Source organism: Scophthalmus maximus, chromosome 5 (assembly GCF_022379125.1).
Source record: "Scophthalmus maximus strain ysfricsl-2021 chromosome 5, ASM2237912v1, whole genome shotgun sequence".
NCBI lineage: Eukaryota > Metazoa > Chordata > Actinopteri > Pleuronectiformes > Scophthalmidae > Scophthalmus > Scophthalmus maximus.
In genome coordinates, this window is record NC_061519.1 from 9,516,899 (window position 1) to 9,539,000 (window position 22,102).

Consider the following 22,102-nt stretch of genomic DNA (forward strand, 5'->3'; position numbering starts at 1 on the left):
TATGGATGGATGCATGTATGCATTTTTCTTAGTTTTAAATAGCAAACATGGGCTTGTGTGTCAGATGGTCCATGAGTTAAACAGCGCCTCTCCATCCTACTGTTTCTATCTGATTCCTTTTAAAAGCAAAATTCCTGAAGAAGAATCATAAAAATGCAAAACGGGGCAACACACAAGAAATCCTTCTCAAGGTCAGAGGTTAAAGATCCGTGATGTACCAGGCAAAAAAAGAAGAAAGAAGCTGTATTCATGTAGAAGACATGGCAACAGAATTGTTCTTGTATAGTAGTGATACAAGTCCTAGTAATATATGTATGATTAAAACAAATAAAGGTTACAGTAGACTACTGTTTCCTTTTACAAGGAAAAAGGATTAAGGATAATGATTAGCTGATGTGTCTGGCTACTGTTACGCATATTAAAACGTTAGCTGGTCACATGCACGAACACACACCCCACCTGTCTAGACCTGCATTAATACAGTTGTGTACAAAATTGCAGCACTTGCATATATTGGCTTCAATTTTTGTACAGTGGGAGGAAGTGGAGATGCGCCGTCCATCTTAGATGGACTATGGATTGCACAGTACAAGTATACATTTTCCAGACGGAACTTTAAAAGAGCGGTTTGAGGGTTAAGACTAAATGTTTCATTCATTTAAGTTTATAACGAAGTTTTGGTTAGAGTTAGGGATGAGGTTAAGTATTTAGTTGTGATGGTTGAGGTCGGGGTGAGGGCCTAGAGAATCATGCATCATGCCGGGGAGTGTTCTCACAGAGACGGAAGTACAACTGTGCGTGAATGCGTGTGTGTGTGTGTGCGCCTCCCCCCCTGCACCGAGAACAGCAGGCCAGCTGACACCTCAGCGAGGATGGATTAACATATCAAAGTACTGGCACGTCTCTGTATCCTGACACCTACTTCTTTCCCATGGGGTCGACTATGGGCAAAAAGGAGAGTGCAGGGTGCAGCAGGCGGCTGCCTTCAGTAGAAACCCCCCCCACCCCAAACCCTCTATGCTACCAGGCCAGCATCAAACGGGAGACGGAATCAGTGACTAGTTACTGAACATGGTGCGTTTAGCTGCTGGAGAGCAAATTATTTCCTTCAGAAGACCGGAGCAAGGAGGGTAAACAGAAACCTGGCTTCAAATGAATGCTCATGTTGCTCCATGTCTGCTATTTATACACGACTTTCATGAACTTTAAAAGGTGATCATTTTATATATTTATTGTGTTTACACCAAAACTGGTTAAAAACTGGATTGAGACACGTTCAAAGTAATAAAATACATAATCTATGTATGTATGGGTGTAGGCAATATCCAGCTCATGCAACATTTTCTATTTGTGCCTTCATTGTCTGGTAGCCTGGACATGAGCAAAATCCTCTGGAACAGAGAAAAAAAACCAAACATCTGTTCAAGATAAAAAAATGAATTGACATTGAAAAAATAATTATAATGGATCTCACTGGCATGAATAAATAAATTTTGTGTTTATTTCAGTTCTCATCTTCTCTCCTTTTAATTGTGTTTTATTGGACGCTGGCTTCCTGAATCGCATTTGCTTCGTGGTTTCACAAACATTCAACAGGTCTAATAAGCCAAAACCTGGAGACTTCAGCTCTGTGGAACATCCATCCCCACTGGTTCTACAACTGCACTTCACCTATTCTCTCCTTCTTCTTGGCTGTCTAGGGAAGAGAAAACAGCCGGGATAAACTGTTTCCCCAATCTCCTTAAAAAAAAAGAAAATCTGCTCTTATTAACAAAAATTGCTCTTACTGTCTCCCGTCGAGTCCTGTGAGTCCAAGATGCCCGACTCCTGGAGCGATCGGATGCAAGAGTCCACCAGCTCCAGGCCTGTGGTCAGCTCCTCCTCTATGTCCTTCTGTCCATCTGCATGTGCACATACAAAGTGGAAAGGAGAACCTGAATGAAAAGAAAGACGCAGCTTCTTCTGCCCCTTCCAGACGGTTCAATCCTTGTGTGCAGCGTGTGAGGTGGGACTTGGGCTTCACTCACGGCTGAATTCAGCCACAAGGGGCAGCACGAGACACAAAGGAGGTTGGGACCCGGTGAGTCCGACTTTCGTCTGCTCCACATGTATTGTGAATGTGAACTTATCAGGTACAGTTCACACACCAAACTTTACACAGCAGACATCCCGTACACGTACCGTACATTGTCATGCTTAACTGCCACAGGTTTGCGGTATGTGAAATTAATTTGTGCTAATTTTTGAGCCAAAATCAGCGAGGACAAACATCCACGAGTCAACTTGGAATTTAACACATCTCAAAATCGCCATGTTTTAATATCGTCTTCAGTTTCAATACTTTACCAGCTATTGGGTATAAATTCATGCTTACGGTTCAAACAAGACCTGCTAGCAACTCATTTGGCATGACTTTTCATGATGAGCAAATACAGGCTAAAGAGGGGCTGGCTCTGCTTATACACTTGCAACTGGAAATATGGAATACAAATAATGAAAAACATTTAAAAAAAATAGCCATCAAAATGGACTTTATTGATTGACGACAGGACTATGGTTTTGAAATTTTCCATTCTTAAAACGTTGGCGACTCTGAAAGTCTTTTATTCGCGTGCAGTTATTTACTGTGACTTGAAAACCTGCACAAATACAAATAATTTAAAATTGCTCTCCGTTAAAAAGTAGTCCCACTGAAATGACCTACGACTTCCAGTGATAATGTCGTGAGCCGGTGAACGAAGGGGGAGAAAAAAAAGCCAGACTGGCCAGGTTCACATGGTTAAACTAATCTTTTCAGAGAATGGCTTCATCATTTCCCTTTAAAAGGTAATTTCGCGCCACATACTGTATTCCCTCGAACATTTTTTTTTTATCTTTTATCTTTACAAACTTACTGAAAGGCCCTGGAGGCATCAAAAAACTTTTAACAAAAACCTTGTCATTTAAAAAGCATCCATCTTATGATAGTTCCGTAAGCGGCCTCGTTGGCGCCTCATCACAGGGTAGTGTGCGATGGTGGACCTCGTGTCCAGGGTGAAAACTGATAATCCAAATGCAAATCTTGACGGATGGAGATCTATTGGGCGCCACCTTACACTCTGATACCAGTCCGTTTGTGAGTTTGAGGGAGTTTTAAAACATTTGAGGAAACAGCCTTGGGAGCAGCGTTAATCTCTCACAGAGAGCGGGAGAGGAATGGTAATAGTGGGGGCCTTAGCGTGTGGATTTAGGAGGCTGATTTTATTGACTCTGACTGATGCAATTGCAGACCGATATTGATGCTGCTGGTGAAAGATTTCTAGCGCAGTCTGCGGCATTACGGCGGATTTACTCTCACCCTCGCACAGGAGAGCCCAAACTCAATTTGAATCCTCTTTGATATCGAATTGAGGGGTTTTTAGCGATTCCTGAGTTATGGCGAGATCAAATGGTCCGATTGGAGTGAGCAAAAGTTTTCCTTCTTTTTAAATTTTTTTATGACAGAGTAAGTTTAGTCTATCTTGGGCCGTAGTGGTGGAGCTAGAGCGCAGCAGATGGCCGAAGACCAGAGCAGACACCGGGAGCCTCGAGCATGAAATGTTTTGACCACAGAACTCCGGGCTTCCTTGTGTTCAGTCGCCTCTTTGTTGGCAGAGGTCGCCAGCCCTGCGCTCGGATAATCAATCTGCGCTCAGCAACCTGGACATCTCAACATGACTGACAGAGAGGGAGAGGGACCTACGTGTCATGAATGTGCGTCGTACTTTCAGCTGAAAATGCTGTCGGGGAGGTTGTCGGGGCCCGGAGATGTGAAGTCTTTATTTGACTTCTTAATTGTCTAAAGGCCTCCCACTCATTGATTCTTTACGGAAAACACTTTCCATCTGGCACCGCCAACAGGTTAAACTAAGTGCTCAGAATTATTCGCAAATGCAGAATGACCTTTGACTCAGCTTTCAGAAGGGGTGAGGTTTTGTGGAGGGGTCTGAGAGGCAGGAGTTGTTGTTTTTGTTTTGTTCTAACAAGCCTTTTGTGTCTGGGGTTCGGAGCAGAGAGGGGAATTAGATTTGAGCATTTCAAGCTGCAGCAGCCACCGCGGCTCTTGTAAAGCATTGCATCAATAAATTGGAAATATGTGACGCAGGAGTTTTACATTTGCTGCCAATGTGATAAGCACAGTCAACCATGCAAACAACAGAGGACTAGAGAAAACATGTGAGAGCACGTATGAGGAAACATTACCTTGGTTGTTCCAGCGAAATTTTTCATCTGCCGAGCTGTAAGATTAACAACATAAAGAAAACTGTTAGAAATATGAGCAAAAACAACATATGCAGCCTAATTTAAAACTGTCACAGTATTGCCCTCAGCCTCATGTGACATCTCTTTTCCCCCGTCAAAATCTATTTTGTAGAATTGTGATAATAACTGCATTCAATGTGCATTGTGTGTTTTTCACCTTTACTGTAGCTGAAAGATGGCAAACCACAGAGTGCTGTGCTTTGGGTAAATTCTGCAAGACCTTAGGTATGGAGACCCTTTTCAGAATCAATTAGACACACAACAGATTACATTGTTGTCAACATGCAAACAAGACTGTTTTTTAATACTAATTATTTTGGAAGAGCAAAGATCTTATCAACAACAGCGTTATCTCGTCATTTAGAAAAGATTTCAGGGACCGCAAGAGGGTTTGAGATAAAAACAAACAAAACAAAAGGAAATTCTAAAGAGTAGTGGGGGCAACACAGAAATAGAAAACATAAGAGTCTACATTCTGGAAACAACAAACAACATAAATATGACCAATATACCAAAAACAATACAGGGAGCACAAAGGAAAACAATTCGTGTGCACATGAAAAACAGAAAAGGCACTAAATAGTGACCATAATAGACAGCAGATATCTCCTTGCCAGTTTCCATGAGATCAATCAATCAAGGAAATTAGTCGGTCTGCGTAGTTAATGCGATATAGTCGAGACAGGCCGACAAAAAAAACCACCGATCAGGGATAGCTTTTTCAGCTGCAAGGCCCCAGGCAGAAGAATCACGTTAGGAGCAGACACCGGTCAAACAGCGTCGCTCGGAAACATCCTCGCTGACAATTAACAGATGTGTGCATCGGCTGGAAGGCTGCCGGACGCTGTTGAACGCATCGGCTGTGGGCTGTTTCATTTCACGGTGCAGATATGAAAAATGGCATATTTAGTGGACTCGGTATTCAATCCCGACTTCCTTTTCCTGCGGCTATAGCTCAAATGAGGTCTTCATGTCAGCTTCCGACTGGTAATTACAGGGCGGATGGGTTGGGTTTTTTTCCCCTCCACTCTGCTATCGACCACCTTAGTATCTGACTAAACAGTTTATCAAAGTTTTATAAAAGCCGTTATGTGCCCGAAAACCCGGGATGATATTGAGGATCATGCACAGAGGCGAAATTCGACTTGCAGAAAAACAGCGGTGAGTTGTAGAAAGTTTAAGAAAGTACATAATAATTGCCCTCGGCAAAATTAAACTACACTGCCAGATTTTTAATCGCTAAAACTTAGTTGTTAGCTTTTGCCTGGCCGTGTACACACCATATATTTGCAGACATGTACAAGTCAGACGTCTGCTTTATATCTGTTAAGATTCCGTCTTATCCACACTGCCAATCACGCTATGTTGAAACCAACTATGACAACTTATTTGATTGAACTTTTCTTGTGCCAACCAGTAAAGTGAGACTTACAAAGCAAAACAAGCAAACATTGTTGTGTTGAAGTGTATTGAAGTGAGCAAAAGTGTGTTTTATTGCATGCGAGATGACGAATTAATGTGAGGCAATGACAGACCTTGTTCTAGAAATATATTGTTTAAAACCAGGCTACTCATCGCACCAACCTGTTCACTCGACTTTCCAGGTTTCCTAGGCAGCGACGCGTCCCCTCCTGAGAGCGGGTTAAATCAGAACGGCCTCGAGTGGACTCGGTGCCGCGTTCAAACACATCTCATAGCCGCGTCCTCCTCCCACGGGTGAGTGATCGGCCACTTAAGAGAAGACGTCGGCGTGCGCTTAGGTTGGTCACAAGTTTCGCCTGTGAGCCTTAGAAAATGTAGGACGACGAAGCAGCTGTGGCTCGAGATATGAAATAAACGTGCTACGTGGCTGAAGAAATAACATTTTTCGGTCAATAGAGATGCAGATAGGGAGGTCATTCATAGGGATAGTTATATGAGAAAACACTCATACAGTGTGATGATACTGGCAAGTTCTTCGCTTGGAACCACCGACAACAGTCCCTCTGTCTTGCACTGGCTTCAGTTATTAAAAAAAAACAATACCACGAAAACACACTAATTAATATGATATATCAAAAATGCCAAAAGCCCAAGTTGTGGTGTCACAGGGCAGTTTTTCTTTTTAATTTGCTCACATCCTTCACCTTCTTTTCTAGTCTTTGAGCTAAGCTACTTCTCATCTGGTTTCAGATCATACAGAAAAGATGGTGGTCACATCTAACTCCATTGGCAAGACAGCTATAAGTGTATTTTCATTATTAAAAACATTTACTGGGGGGGCGGGGGCTGCTATCATTTACATTTATCATCAGCGGTATTTTCAAATCTTCACAGATTAGAGTCACGCAGGAATATTCCCTCTTGTCAGTACGGCTGCATGATTCAAAATGAACAGCATTTTGGTATGAAATCCTCCAAATCTGTAACCTAAAGCCTTCATAATTAAACCTAGCGATGGATGCTGTTCACTCCCTGCAGACGCAGAGCAGATGCTATTAAATCATCCCGTTCAGTGTGTGTGTGTGTGTGTGTGTGTGTTGGGGTGTGTGTGTGTGTGTGTGTGTTTGTATGTGTGTGTGTGTGTGTGTGTGACGGATTGTGAGGGGGAACCGAGCGCTACAGGTTATTGGGACCCTCTGTCAGCAAAGCAGACTTGTCATTCATCAGGTGTATACCAAACCATACAGCCGACACACTCTGCACACACTCTGCACACACTCTGTACACACACAGCACACGTTTGCGCCACAAAGAACAGAACTGAATCACACAAGGGCGTTTCTCTCGTGTCATAGAGGATGGAGCTTGTTTATATCAGAGGAATGTCTTGGTCAGAGCTGGATGATGAGGATTATTATCATTAAAGTTTGGGTCCAGACAGCCAGTACTGATGACATAGACTGAGTCGATGCTTCCTTTTAAAGGGCAGGACACTCTGTTTGTCGCCCATTCTTTAGCCGCATTGGCTGATGTCAAACCGTTGCCTCTCCATTCCTGAAAATGCCGTAGCGGAGGCGAATGTGTTTGTTATTTACCAGTGGCCAGGATGTGATGTAGGTAAAACTAAATGCGAGCTGAGTGCTCACATAGAAGCCCAAGCTGCAAACCGCGAGGAAAGGGCCCAAGTGGTGTTATCATCAAGTGGTCACAAAGACAGGGGCTCGGGCTGGAATATGAAACAGTCCAGAGGGTTTCGGATTACTGTCTAGGCTGGGGGGAACGCATAGGAATTTGTTCATATTATCAGGGAGATCAAAACAGAGCAGAGCAGATGAGACAGGGCCAGGGAAACCCAGAAGAGAAGAGAAGAGAGTTTGATCAGTATGTAATGAGATATCGTAAAAAAGATAATAGGCTAATAAACATCAGTAAAATTAATGCTTAATTTAAAAGTCAGTAATTAGCATTCAACCATCCCAGCAGAGGCCGACTGGAGTGTTGTAAGTTTTTCAGGTATTTCATGTATCATAAACCAAAGCGTGGGGAAATTCTCTGCCAAACTTTATGGCAATCTGTCCAGTAGTTGGTGCACCTCAAATCACAAATGTCAACCTCACAGTGGTGTAAGGAGAAAAATCCGGAGCTCACATGAAGTCATTACGATTCATCCTCTGGGGGACCACGGTTGTCCTTGAAACATTTCATGGAAATCCAAATGAGATATTTCACTCAAAAAAGAAAGAGAGAAAGAGGTGGGCCTCCTGACACTTCTTGCCCTGAAGAAACATTGCTACCGTGGATGAAACTTTTTTGTGCTTCCAGCTTTTCAATTTATGGCATAAAGTCTGTGCTGCATTACCATCAGAGTGCTCCTGCCTCTTTGCAAACGCTTTGACTTGCTTGCTGAATTCGATGAGAACGTCCCGCTTGTCACCGTAATATATGACCGTAAGATCAATTTGCAGAATATTTTTGGAATACCAGGTCAATCAAAAGCAGATGAAAATGAGATGTTCCCTGGGCCTCTTGTAAATAGCTGGATCCTTCACCTGATTTGACGGTTTTTCGATTGACCAATCCAACATTGAATGAGAAGCTAACCCACACTACCACCTGTGCAACCCCCCCCCCCCCTTTTCCTTTCCTCTTTTTCTCGCCCACTCCCCTCTGACCCAGTTCCCGCTCCTCTCGGCCACCAGATACATCTAATCAGGCCTCACTATCTGAAACAGCTCATTGACCTTTTGGCCCAGGAAACATGGAGAGCTGGTGTTTTTTTCGCCCCTATTGAATCTCTATGGTGCATCGATGAGATCTGACAGTATAATTAGTGAGCAGAGAGAGAACTAATTGACAGCGTGATCAACTAGTCTGCTGCAGGTCATGCCACAGCGTGGCATTTCATCACTGCTAATGACATAATGCTGTGTGGGTGTGTAGGTGAAGGGGGGTGAGCGTAGCTTAGTTTGTGTCTGTATGAGAAACAGATTTTTGTGTTTGCAAAGTTCAAACAATAGAGTGCGAGCTGAAGACCGCCAAAGGGCTTTAAAAGTAATTAATTGAAACGGGGAAAAAAGATGCTATTCCATATTTCATTGTACTCATCCATTACATAATCCTAAATAACGGAACCACAAGTGAAGCACAATGTTGTTAACTGCATGGCTGCTCTGCAACAACACCGGATTGACTCAAAAGGCCTCCAGCTATATTTCGACAAGCTACAAAGACTGACCTTTATTCATTAGGGTGATAACAGCGGACGGGGACCTTCCCTCAAGTGTGAAAATCAAACCGGTGGAAGCTCTGCACTCATTTTCTAAAATCATCGTTTAAAAACACCCTCTGTCGCCTGGATTCCATTTAAACTGTATGTTTCGTCAGCCATCATTGGCCACAGCCATTTTTGGCCTATGACACACGATCTTTAGAGCCAGTGCAAATATAAACGTCGGGATAATGGGACAATATTAGCTATAATTCAAATCAAGTAAATGGCAAGTTCGGTAAAAGCTCTCCATTGCCATGCTTGAGCCCAGTTATGACAATTTTAGTTAAAAGCACCACTTGATGAAGCTGTTATTTTCAGTTGGACAAAGGAACAGATGGGCGGCGTAATGTTATGTAATTTGAAATAATGATCAAGTCCTGTGTTACATCCTGACCTGATATTTTCAGCTGCTTTAATGTGTGCCTCTTGGCTATTTGGTTCTATTCCTAGAAATAAAACGGTAATGTTACCAGTCAGACCGCTGCTGTCTGACCACCTCATCTCTCTAAATGACTGGTCAGCTGCATTAAGGGATGGGAGGGGGGGGGGGGAATGAGGAGAATAGGACAGAGAGAGGAAGTGAGACAAAGTGAGAGATGATGAGAACGAGTGGCGAGAACAGAAGAGGGGTAGACAATGAAAGTGGGAATATAATACAATAAGAGAGGGAAGGGGGAAAGGGGGGAAAGGAGGAGAGACAGAATATGACAGAGAGAGGAGAGGGAGAGCGAGGAAGGGAGTTGTGCTAAATCCAATGAGGTGGGTTTAAAAGTGTGAATGCCAGAGATAGCAATGGAAATCCCGTCATTTTATCCACCCAATAAACACATTGTGAACCCAGTCCATATAATCCATCTCTTTCCATGCTCCGCATATTATCTGTTATCTGTTCTGTCCACAATGGCCGTCCCTCTTGTAGACAGAGCTTTTAGATAATAGAGCCACCCATAAAGAAAGGGGGAAAAACAAAGACAGGGGGAAAAAAAGAAAAAAAAGGAAAGCAAAGACCTTTTCAGCTCTTGGAAACCAGCACACAGAACTGCAGCAATCGCTTGTGTCCACACTCATTTAGATTCAAAAGCTAAAGCCACACAGTGGCTGTTCATTTACTGTGCAGACTTATCATAAAAACAACAAGGCTTTTATAATAAAAAATATAGCGGATTACTTTTTTTTCTTTGCAAATGTAGATTATTTTTATGCATACATTTCATTTTGACATCAATCATCGGTTGTCAGCTGCACAATATTCACAGTTACCTTGGGTTGCTTTATGCGCGCCTCGTGCAATTTGATTCGCACTCTCTTTAAACAACCACTGACACTGCACTTATGGAAAAGAAGCTTATAGTCAACGAAATAAGGTCTAAATTAGCATGAAAGTGCGTCATTTGCTCAAAGTTTTTCCTTCAACATGAAAAAAAAAGAAGCATGGACATGCTTTGTTGCTCCTGAAAGCCTCATCGATATTCATTGTCCTCATTCCTTTGACCATCAATCACCGCTGCCTGACATTGTTTTTCACATAATCATGCATTTTGGCAGCGGTGTCTCCTACTTCAGCCAAAAAAGCTCACTAATACTACTTTGTGACACAAAGTGAGACAGACAGCCGGGACATTGTAATGCTGCACACTTAAGGCAAATACAGGGAGAGTGGAGAAACGTAGAAAAATACCGATGCTTCAGTTTGAAACATGGGGGCTGACTGAATGGTTTGACGAATGTCAAAATGATGTCAATCTTGTGGCTCAACTCCGCTGAACTTTCGGATTTCGGATCGAGGCGCCAGACAGAAATCTCCACTACCATCGTCAAAACACCAAATGAATGTCTTTCCGCTAATTCTGTATTTCCGGAAAACATCAGAGTGAGCCCCATGTGGGAAGACGGCAGGAAAATCTCTGGGGAATTCACGGCGAGACAACAAAAACAAGAACACTACTTTGCGCAGCGCGATTATCGTCATGTCCTGCATCATGCGTGCCTTACCCAGGCGCCGCAGAAGGACCCGGAAATGTTCCTGTTGGCGTGAACGCGCGTGGCAATCGGACAGTCTTCCGCTGTGTTCGTCATATGCGAACGACGAAAGCTTTGGAGACGCTATGCTGAAGAGCTATTCTGGTGTCACCATCGTCAAGACCGTCCGCGTGGAGACCGTCAGGTGTTCCGTTAGTGCCTGAGCTATGCCCGGAAACGGGTGTTAAGGGGAAGGTACCGTGGCAAAGTATATACGCACTCGCAGCTCTGTGAAGAAGCCAAGTTTGTTTTTTTTCTACAGAGTCAAAATGTGTTTCTACAACGGGAATGACAGCGGTGTGCCTGTCATATAATGCAACGCAAGACAGGCGGTATCGCAAGCTGACATGACTTCAAAGACGCCCACATTTCACTGGCTGATCCCAGAGGGAGCAGGACTCACACTGCATTGCTCGTCTTATAAGCCGCACAAAAACAATAAGTAATACAGTGGGCGCAGCAGTGATGTAAAACGATGGCAACCCTTTTGTCCAGTCCTCCATCCAGCAAAGGTCCACCCAATACCTTTGATATGTGATCCTGCATTAGGGGTGTTTAGTGGTTGCTGTGGCTTAAACGCATTAGGCATTCAATACCACTCTTACTCTTTTACTCCTGAAGAGTTCTAAGACGGGCAGGTTACTGCTGCCACCACAGACGTCAAGCCGAGGGAAACAATGCAGGAGACAAGTTAGAACAATGGTCTTAAAGCAACACGAGCTGCAAAGTTTGATGATCCGTCTTTTCGGCTTTTTTCCTGCTGCTGTTGAAACAACGCTATGAGGGGCAGTGACAGTGAACCACGACCAAAAAAAAGTACTGGGTCAAAGAGTAAAGCTCTGTACCGCCGAGGGGACGAACAGGTCAAGGTGCCTCTGTTGCAATGTTGTTCACAGAACTGGATGTGGTGAACCTCGGTGATGGAGCAGTTCTGTATTTAAGATGGAGAACACAATTGTCGCCGGGCTGCAGATGCAGCAGAAAGAAAGACAGTAATTATACAAGATACTTATTGTCAGTCCCTTAATAAGACAGTGTTGATTCACCGTCAGCTTGGGGACATTAATGGGTCCTTATGGAGCATGAGATATTAAAGGTGAACCTTGAGGTTGATATTGTACTGGACCAGTGAGCGTATAGAGACCCAAACCTTTCACATGGTAGACGCAGAGAGAAGAGAAAGAAACAGACACCGTCATGCTACGAAGGTAGATACACGAGTCCGCAGATGCTGCTATCATTGAAACAGGACTCCATACTGTAGGCGGCAGTCAGACAGCCCATGGTCCAGTCAGGGGACAAGGTCCAGGCACGTCACAGAAGGGCTATTGTGGACCGTTTAATTACAGTCTGGGTTGGAAGATGGAGAATCCCAGTGTGCTCTGTAACTACGTGCTTTATCTTGCCGGGTTGCCTGACTTTTACCTAATTACACATTGTACTGGAACAATAGCGAAAATGTTGCTGCTTTGTCCAGGTACTATCTACCTCGGCAGTATAATGTCTCAAGAGAGGAGAGAATTCAGTGGGTTGAAAATGTCAACAGCCTCGGGAGACTGTCGAACATTATGACTCAGCGAAGGGCCGCGTAGAGCACTACGCGTGGCAGGATGGCGAAATGAGACGGTGGGACATTTTTCCTGCAAGTTCCAGGCTGCCCTGCTGAGGGCGTCATGAGCAAGCGGCATTAGACCAGTGGCAGAACTCGGCATTAAACCTGACACTGGGGCTCAGAGAAACGAGTTACGTTCCCTGATAACGTCATAGTAACTGTTCGTACCAAGTCGTTTTGAAAACTCAAAGACTAGTTTGAAAAAGTCTGACAATTGGCCAGCGAACCAATGGTGTCAATTAGTCAACCAGTCGATCAAACAAGAATATTCACTGTCGCAGTCCAGTTGAAAGGGAGAGAATATTGCTCTCAAAGGAGTCTTGTCACGGATGTGGTCAGCCGAAGGTACTTGTCCCATTATGACAAAGACCATCCATAAATAACTGATGTTTAATGTTGAGGTTAAATCTACTTTTCTCTCACTTCTCTTTCTTTTGTCTCTTCCCTCCCCTCACTATCCCTCTTGCATCGAGTTGCGCTGCAGCTGCATGAACTGGCTCGGCTTGGCTGAGTGTCGCTGTACGGGACTCCAATTTCTGTATCGATTGTTTCAAATTAAAATCACTCTGTACACTAATTGTGACTTCATGATATTGCAGCGGCAGGGAAGCGAAGGCCGCTTGTACGACCAAAACACTGATGGTTCAAAAGGTAGTTTTAATAGCTGCGAAAAGATCCCTTTTTGTAATCGTCTCATGTGTGTCAGAAGGCTAATGACAGATAATGTCAACTTTATCATAAACTGACCTATTGCATCATTCAAACTACGGTGCATCAGAGAGAGGTTTTGAGATGATGCCAAATAGAAAGGGTACTGGTGAAACTTGACACTCATACAACAGGGGGACACATGGGGTGAGATGTCTGTCCTGTGTGTGTCTGCGTGTGTGTGTGTGTGTGTGTGTGTGTGTTAGCACCACTGCCACCAAGTCAGATATCTTGGATATCTGATGATGAGCCTGTCTGTTTGAGCACATGCTGTATGGACTCACCAAGGTAAGAGAGAAGCAGAAAAAAACCCCAATAAATATTCAACTTCGTGCAGTTGCAAATGCACATAAATAATTCCGATTGCCAGCAGTGCTGCAGCAGATTGCAATCTCCAAAGAGAATATCACTGCCTGAATGCAGAGCTCTGTGTCTGGCTGCGGCCGATAATATTTTTTGGTGAAACGCCGCTCCTTTTTAATAAAAAAAAGCTCAGCGTGAGCCGCCAGACTGGAGCGAGGACAGCGGAGGTGAAGGGAGATATCAGTCTCGTCTGGGTCTGATGTACGGGAATCCAGGCGAGGTGGAGTAGAGCTTCATTCTCCTCCCCTCTGCCATCTAGAGAGAGAGAGAAAAACACTAGGCCCTTTGAAGCGAGTGATTAAAGCGCAGCAGGATGAGACGCAGCTCGCCATCTCTGTCACCCTGTCCACATGCTCCATACAAATGGTTTCAGAGAGACAGACAGAGAGAAGCAGAAGTCTCCCGTGACCCAGTAAATTGGTCAGATTGACTTCCTAGTCTGCCAGTGTGGGTGGCGGCCATTTTGACTCGGGGCCAGAAGTTAAATGAGAAGTGAGGAGGAAGGCATGTTGGCTCTCTGTGTGAGACCAGCCAGTCTTTCCAGAAGCACTCTGTGAGTTGCCTCGAGACAGAACGCATCCCTAGAAGGTATCTGCATGCGTGTTTTTCTCCTGGCAGATGAATAATCCGTGTGCCACAACTCTCCAGCACTGCCAATCAGTCAGGATTTTTCTCCGAAAAGAGATGCGGATAGAAATGTTTCTTGACACACATGATGTCAAAAATGATTGGCTGTGATACGTCTCTTTTGTGTTGCTGTACGGGCGTTCAAGCATTTCCTTCGGAACCGAATCAAACACGAGCCTTTTGCATGACTACAAAGAGTCTCAGAGAGCAGCGCTTTGGCAGTTCACAGAGCGGCACGATCAGTCGTTCCTTTTCAGCCGCGCACCTCACAAACAAATAGTGATGTGCGCGGACTTCAGTGAGCCAAAGCTCTCCACATCTCCACCCATTATTTCCGGTTATCGAGGGCCAAAATACTGCGCCTGTCGAGAGTTAAAAATAAGTGTGATTGTCAATAGACAAAACCTACCGTTGGGATAACAGCTCAGAGGCTATAAATTATGGAGACGGCAGTATTTCCTTTTCTGCAGAATTAAAGGTTCTGTCTTATAATGGATGGGAGTACTTCAATTTTGCTACAAATCAGTCATATAGCACATGCTGACATCCTCTCTCTCTCTCATCTGCTGGTTTTAGGAGGAAAAAAAAGATACTTCAAGGGAGGAAAATGTTTCCCAAGCTGCTGCACACTTTACTTCAACACGTCTACAGGGAATTTGTGTCCCCGATGCTGCTGCCTGGACACGAGAACTGATATGTGACCCAACTGTCAGAAGATTCAGTACCAGTGTACCCTGTGTTTTTTTTCCCCCTCACATCCGATGGACAAGCCAAAGCTGTGGCCATCTACTCTCTGGCTAGCTAGATGTCAAATGAATTTGCTGGCTTTGGAGCTGGCCTGTTGCACACACACCCTCCTACTGTACACACATACACACACCGTCAGAAGCCTTGTGCCAGGTCTCCTTATCGGCATCGATCGGCTCCAGCCCGGCCACTTTACTGGATGGCAGACACCCAGAGCTAAATTAAGGGAAACATCACTTTGTAGCCAAAATGGCCGACGATCTATCTTCAGTCCCATTGTGATGCTGCAGCTCACTCCCAGGTGTGCTTGGCTTTCAAACTGTCAAACTGCATCTAAGTTATTGAGGGTTGATTAAGTTTTGCTGTCAGCAGTTCATCCCGTACAGTGGTGTATGATTTTCTCATTCACTGCCATTGCCCACGTGTGGATGAGGCCGCTTGAACTGGCAGGTGGCCCGTTTTGTACAGTAAACAAAAATATTCAGGCCATCTGTGACGTAGCTGGAGAAGGCAGGTGTGATTGGAATTTGATTAAATTATATCAAGTTCAATCAAAGTTATTACAGATTTCCCAGGTTTACTGGATAAGAGTGAGGGCAAAGATGCATTCAGTTGCATTAAAACATGTAGCTGAAATGCTGCTGTTTATCAAGTCCGGGCAGAAAATCTACCTTACCCAAATTTAAGCAGTAAATTTTCCTTATTTATTAATCAATAAATTGCCAAAACCACCATGAAAACATACCCCCAGGAACAAATCCTGCATTAAAATAAAAGTACAAGTGTATCATCGGCAAAAGTTACTTAAGGCATCAAGAAGTATTTTAAAGTGTCACTCCCAACCAAGTGGCAAGCCACCCTGATGACACCTATTGCTTTGTGAACTGCTGTTTTGAAGCCCCGAGAAAATGTTTAATGATGTTATAAATCATGTGAGAAGAAGAGTCATTTTTCCTATAGACTTCTATTGAAACCGACTTCGTTTTGCAACCAATGAGTCGCCCTCTGCTGGTCATTCCAGAGAACACAGGCTTCTGGCACTTCTGCATTACCTTCATTTTTCAGAACCTCTGACAATGTCTAATTTTATATACAGTCTATGGGACCAGACAGACATTAGGGTTTTTTTATTTTAAGAACTCACAGGCCAGTGTTTCAATCTTTAATGATGTATTGTATTTATAAGCTATGCAAAATGTATATTTTTTACGCAAAATATTAAACTGAAAAGTAACTAGTACCCAAACATGTCATACAAATGTAGTGTAGGAAAAAGTACAATATCACACAGACATGGGTGCAGTCCTTGAGAACCATACGATACGAATTATGGCGAGACTGCCATTAACCCCTTGCATCAATTGTAGTCTGGTGACTATGTTTCGCACACGACAGAACATCTCCGGCAACTTATACAAAGTGATTGTGAAAATCAGGCATCTGAAGAATGTTTTTATCTGCATTAAACCTCCCATTAAACCAGTCGGTGAAAAAATCAACATAATAACCATTAATGGCCTTTTAAAGGGACCACTGACTGAAATCAGCACCCTTTCTGATACAGTGATTGGTTCCATTGACCTTCATTAGAGCTCTACCACAGCCTTTTTTCAGTGGGGATAATTTCTTGATAGAAAATACACTGAAATGGCCAACAAAACAAATCACCATGCCAAAAACTAAATTCAATTGTCCTTTGAGGGAAAAAACAACAGAGCACTTTTTCAAAAAATTTGTCCAGAACATATTTTTTGCTTTTGCAAAGCATTTTCCTAGTATATCCAGAATACTACAATCGAGCTTGTGCGCCTCAGAACAGGCTTCTTTCAAGTTAGCATGAATATGTGTTTGTGTGTTCAATTGCAAGATTGTGTGTCTCATGTGTGTGTGTGTGTTTGCGTGTGTCTGTGCGTGTGTGTTTGCGTGTGTCTGTGCGTGTGTGTGCCTTTCTGTGACGATAGAAGATATTAGGTTTATTGAGAGTGTCTGGGTCTCCGAGTGACTCATGCTCACTCAGAGTGTGTTTGCTTGTGTTTGCAGGGCGGCAAGTTAAAAGGGCTTAACGTGACAAACCCCCCCCCCCCGCCTCCTGGCTGATCTTGCTATTCCCTCACCCCCGACCCCTCCCACCCCCACTTTGCATCCATGTTGACATCATTCTCTTCTCTGTCCTCTTTACAACCCCGTGTCCTATTTTTCCTCCACTCTCCTCCCCCAGGTTTCTTCCCCAGCTTCACATTTGTGACGGCTTTTGGAATGATCATTGTTGTGTTCAAACAGACTGGGAAATAAGGATGCCAACGAGAGGACATCACGCTGTAGCAGAAAATGATGCCTAACTATGAGCGGTAAAAGGCATGAAGCTCAAATACCCTGCCGCGGCACGGCTTGTGTTATTTTTTGCATTAAAAACCGCTGTAGCACTGCAACTCGTGAGCTAATCTCATCGGTGAGCACTATTGCCCGCGAAAGCTGTTGTATGAATATTCGACCACACTGGCTGAGGCTGAATATGCCACTTGACACTGAGCTGTTTCTCTTCAGTATCTGATCCATCTGGACAGTTAAACAGAGCTGGAGCAAGTAGTATGTATTGTATATGATATGTGATAATATAACTGTAATGTGTAAAACCAAAAGTGATTGAAGAGGTCCTTGAAATGGAAATTCTTTTGTTATTGATGGAGTTTGCCTTGCTTGTGTGCATGTAGCCTACTGAAACAGTTGACTGTAAAGTGAAACTTTACCTTGATTGCTGGTTGAACAGTATTGTTCCCTGGAGAGCCCCCTATCCTTGTTGCATCCATGAAAAGTACTTGGCCACAAAAATAGTGTGTGTGGCTGAGATCACTACACTTGTCCATATTTTTGTCTGTTTTCAAAAATGCTATAGCAACTGTTCATAGGAACCACTACCATCTTCATAATTACTCAAGTAGAAGCAAAATAAAGTGGCAACTCAATCTAGGGGGTAATTTGGAAAAAAAAGAAATATTTTTTTAAGGAAGGGCTGCTTTAAAAAGACAGGGCGGCCACACAGATTATAATTTATTGTGCTGTAGTTGTGCATATTTGCAACAGAAATGTAATAAATCAAATTGTTACGATCCATCACGATGCCCCTGATGGTCTGGCCACTTGACGGTTATGCCTGGCTGCAAATCCAGCCCAGTCGTAAAGTAAACTGACAATACTCTCCTCCGACTCTTAATTGCCAGTGACATTAAAGTTCTCCTACGTTATTGAAAACACAGAAGAAAAAAAAATAGTTCACTCCCACAGTTGCGACTGAAATCACAGTGTGTGAAATTGCAGTCGGGTGGACTAGATAAAAGCTGGTGTTGTATTACTGTACACGAGTCTGGAACAAACAGCAATACTTCGGCGAGCATTTCTGAGTTATACCAGTTCTTTTGAAAACATGGAAAAGAAGAAGAAGAAGATTTATTTCATCTACGTCTCTGTCTCCCCGTCCCGTACCTCCCCTCCCCGTCTCTGCTCTGCTCTCCATCCCTCGACCCCAATCAACCGCAGGAGCCCTGCATAGATCACACCACACTGACCTTCTCCTTTCCCCCCTTCTCTCCACATAGCACCCCCATCCGATCGATGCGTACAGTCCAGTATGGATCGCACCAAATGGCAGTGTTTAAAAATGTAACTCGCACCTTCCTTTCCATTTCCCCCTCTCTCTCTCTCTCTCCCCCAGATCAATAGCAAGATCTCCTCATCATCTACATCATCAGCGACAACGCTCATCAGCATCATCAGCGTGATGATGAGAGAGAAATAAAGATGACTGACACTGACACACCAATGCTCTAATTCTTCACCACGTTTTCCTTTGTGAATAACTATATATATATATATATATATAGTTATATACTTTATACTTTTTTAATAGCCTTTTCAACTGTTCAAAATACCAGACAGGTCATCCAAACTGTCTTCAATATTCGGAGGACACCGGCTGATAGGTAGTGGCCTTTAACGAAAAGTCTGTCTGCATTTCATCCAGGAAACAACGACGACATACCCACCCAGAGCACTGGCATTTAGAGCGGAGCGTCTAATGTGATTCCAGATCACGCAGTTCGTGGCCATAATAGAGAGAGAAGTCTAAAATGTCCATTCAACAACAAAAATTGAATGAATAAGCAGAAAAAACGTCACTATTGTAGGCAGAACCCGGAGTCACTTGCATTCCAGACTGCGACAGTTACACATTTTTTTTATTCCTCAGCATGTCCCAGGGGTTTGAATCTTGTGATGACCATGCAAATGATTTTTTTGAAGACTTGTGGTCCTCGGTGCACTAAGTCGTTTGCCTGCGCACGCAGCCCAGGTATCTTTGATATCCCTTTGATCGATTTTTTTTTCTCCATACTTTTCCTTGAGCCTCATTATCATCTGCATCACTCGATGTTCGCCCCTTCGCTCCTCGTATTGACAGACGACTCCACCTCGGCCTTACTCTCCACCATCTCCGAGCCACGTGGGAGCTGTTATGTGCATCAACTCAGGCTGAAACGACACACAGCTGCCAAGGAAACATTTAGCGGCCAAATGTCCAATTACTCGTGAACCCTTTTGCGATCTCTGTGCTATATCTCACACACAGCACTTTCAATATTGACGTGAACCTACTCAAATTGAAGCTGGCACCTGGAACTTTAACGCGCTGTCCATTAATTTATTTTAACTGGATGTACTGAGGAAGCCCAGAGCCTGAGGATCCAAGATGGGGCAACGGTCAAAATACCATCTTGACTGCATGAATCTTACCAACATAATTCCGGTTATTTTTCTGACTAGAATCTTTCAGAGCCAGGACATTGAATATGAAATGTGTAGCCCCCACTGTCATTACATTATAATGCATCATGAGAGATACAATCACAAGTGACAGATACCTCTAAGTACATTTGCTTCACATCTGGTATCTGGCATCCACATGTTCATCTTTTTGTTCCGTCTTTTTTTATTCCCCGACTGTCTAAAGAAGACCATTACTTTAGGACTTAATGTGCATTACAGTTGTGCAAGAATAATAAAAAACCTGTAGAGCTGTCATCACAGTGCATGTAAAAAAAAAAGTACATCATATGGGCTGTGTCTGTAATCACCCCCTAACTACTATATGGTGCATTATATAGTGCCTTCGCCATTTTGTAGTGGTGTCCGAATTCTTAGTGAAATTTCATATACCCTATATAGTGCACTGATTGTAACCCAGAATACGTCGTGAAAGGTAGTGGACATCCGATGGTCACTAACCGAGCAATATATACCATGATGCATTGCGCTCGCTGCGCCGTTAACATCAACAATGGTCCGAGGGAAGAGACGAGACGATGGCGGTGCAGTGCGAGCGCGTCTTGCAGCAGCAACACGTGTCAGCCTTGACTGAGATGATATTCGCGGGCATTTTATTGAGACAAGCTAGAGTGGTTTTGTAGTTTGTTTTTTTTTTGTTTTGCTTAACAGGTGATTTTTGGCACTAAAATAATATAAGAACAGCGCACCACAACAGAAACGTTACACAAACCATTCAAAGTGAGTTTTACTAATAAGTATTAATACAAGTGTAAAATAAATAATTTAAATACAATGGGATCGTCCACCGGCCGCCGTCGTTGTAGTTATGTCATAATCCTGCAACAAAAACGTAATTACCATCGCGACTCAAGTAGTGTCCGAAATCATAGCTGGTGAGTGCACTATATAGCCCACTGCAACGAATTCCCTTTATAGTGAGTAGGGGAACGAGTGGGTGATTTCTGACACAGCCATGGACTGATTTATATATATATATATATATATAACACCTTCCTCCACATTTATAGTCAACGTTAACACAGACAGAGTGGATAAGTCGTATTCATCTGCTCCTGTCCTTTGTGTTTCCTTGGCCCGATGGCTGCAGACAGCCAGCCAGCATTAGCGACTCTTATGTGGAAGGTAGGGATGGAATGAAATAAGTAGAATCCCCAGGGTGTTCAGATCGACTGTTGAATTTACAAGGCGCTAGCCAGAGGCAGCGAGCCCGTCCCAGACACATGACGGCTAATGTGTCCATGCATCTGTGTTATTACTTGACAATGTAGACATTGTAGACTTCTTCTATATGTGGCATTTTTAGTTAATTATATTAATTCGATTCACCGAATATGGGAATATCTTATTTGGGCTGTGTGGACAGAAAGTCATTCACAGCCTTAGAAATTTACAATTTGTAATGCTCAGTATATAGTGACATTACACTACATACTTGTTTTGCGTTTGGGGTAGAACTGCATAAAAGTCATTGGCTTCCAATCAGATATAGATCACACAGATTGACAGATAGATAGATTGTTGCCCCCTCCAAAAAAAAGTAATGCATAACAGTGTAATGTGTAACAGACTCATTAAACATGTCATCAGCTCAAAGTCATGTTTAGAAGAAACTCATAAAATGAAGGAATGTCAGATACAGTATAATGGTATGGGAAGTTGCACGTTATGTTTCCTCATCGGCAATATCACAGCCTTGTTTCTGTAAATAATGCGTCATGTGGAATGCGAATGCAGCACCAGACATTTTTGTTCAAGTTGGGGCTATAGTTGAGAGTGTAATTAGGGCTTTTTGTTGTTGGGCTTTGGAATTTGTATTGAAAAAATGGGGGGGAACTAGGTAGTACAATCATTCAGTGCATCACTTCAAAAACAAATGACTTATTCTTTGAAATAAGTTCTTCAATTTAAAACAGGTAATCGCTGAAGCATGGCCCCCTCTGCAAACTTCTCTTAAGCTGTTTTCAGGCATTGACTCTGGAAAATGTGCAGAAAATTGGGTCTGGAGATGCCCTGAACATTGTGTGGTGTCTGGGTAGAGCTCGCAGGAGGCGGGGCATGACGAAAAATGCTGCTGTATTCTCATACGGCCTCACTCGTTGTTCAAGACAATGTCCTTAAACAACATTTGCGTTCTCACGTACACAAATGTCCAGACGTCAGTGCAAGCAGCTGGAGTGTAATTGTGCTGAGGGGACAAGGAGGGAGAGCCAGGT

At 43.4% G+C, this 22,102-nt stretch overlaps 1 protein-coding gene across 6 annotated transcripts in view; it reads right to left on the reverse strand.

Moving 5' to 3' along the window:
• ctnnd2b (catenin (cadherin-associated protein), delta 2b) overlaps positions 1–22,102 on the reverse strand; it is a 153,939-nt gene that overhangs the window by 75,081 nt on the left and 56,756 nt on the right. For all 6 annotated transcript variants that reach the window (XM_035635200.2, XM_035635199.2, XM_035635202.2 and 3 more), the window contains 2 exons: positions 4,222–4,256; positions 1,788–1,901 (listed from right to left, as the gene is read on the reverse strand). In XM_035635200.2, coding sequence (XP_035491093.1) covers positions 1,788–1,901; positions 4,222–4,256 — 149 coding nt within the window. The remainder of the gene's footprint in view (positions 1–1,787; positions 1,902–4,221; positions 4,257–22,102) is intronic.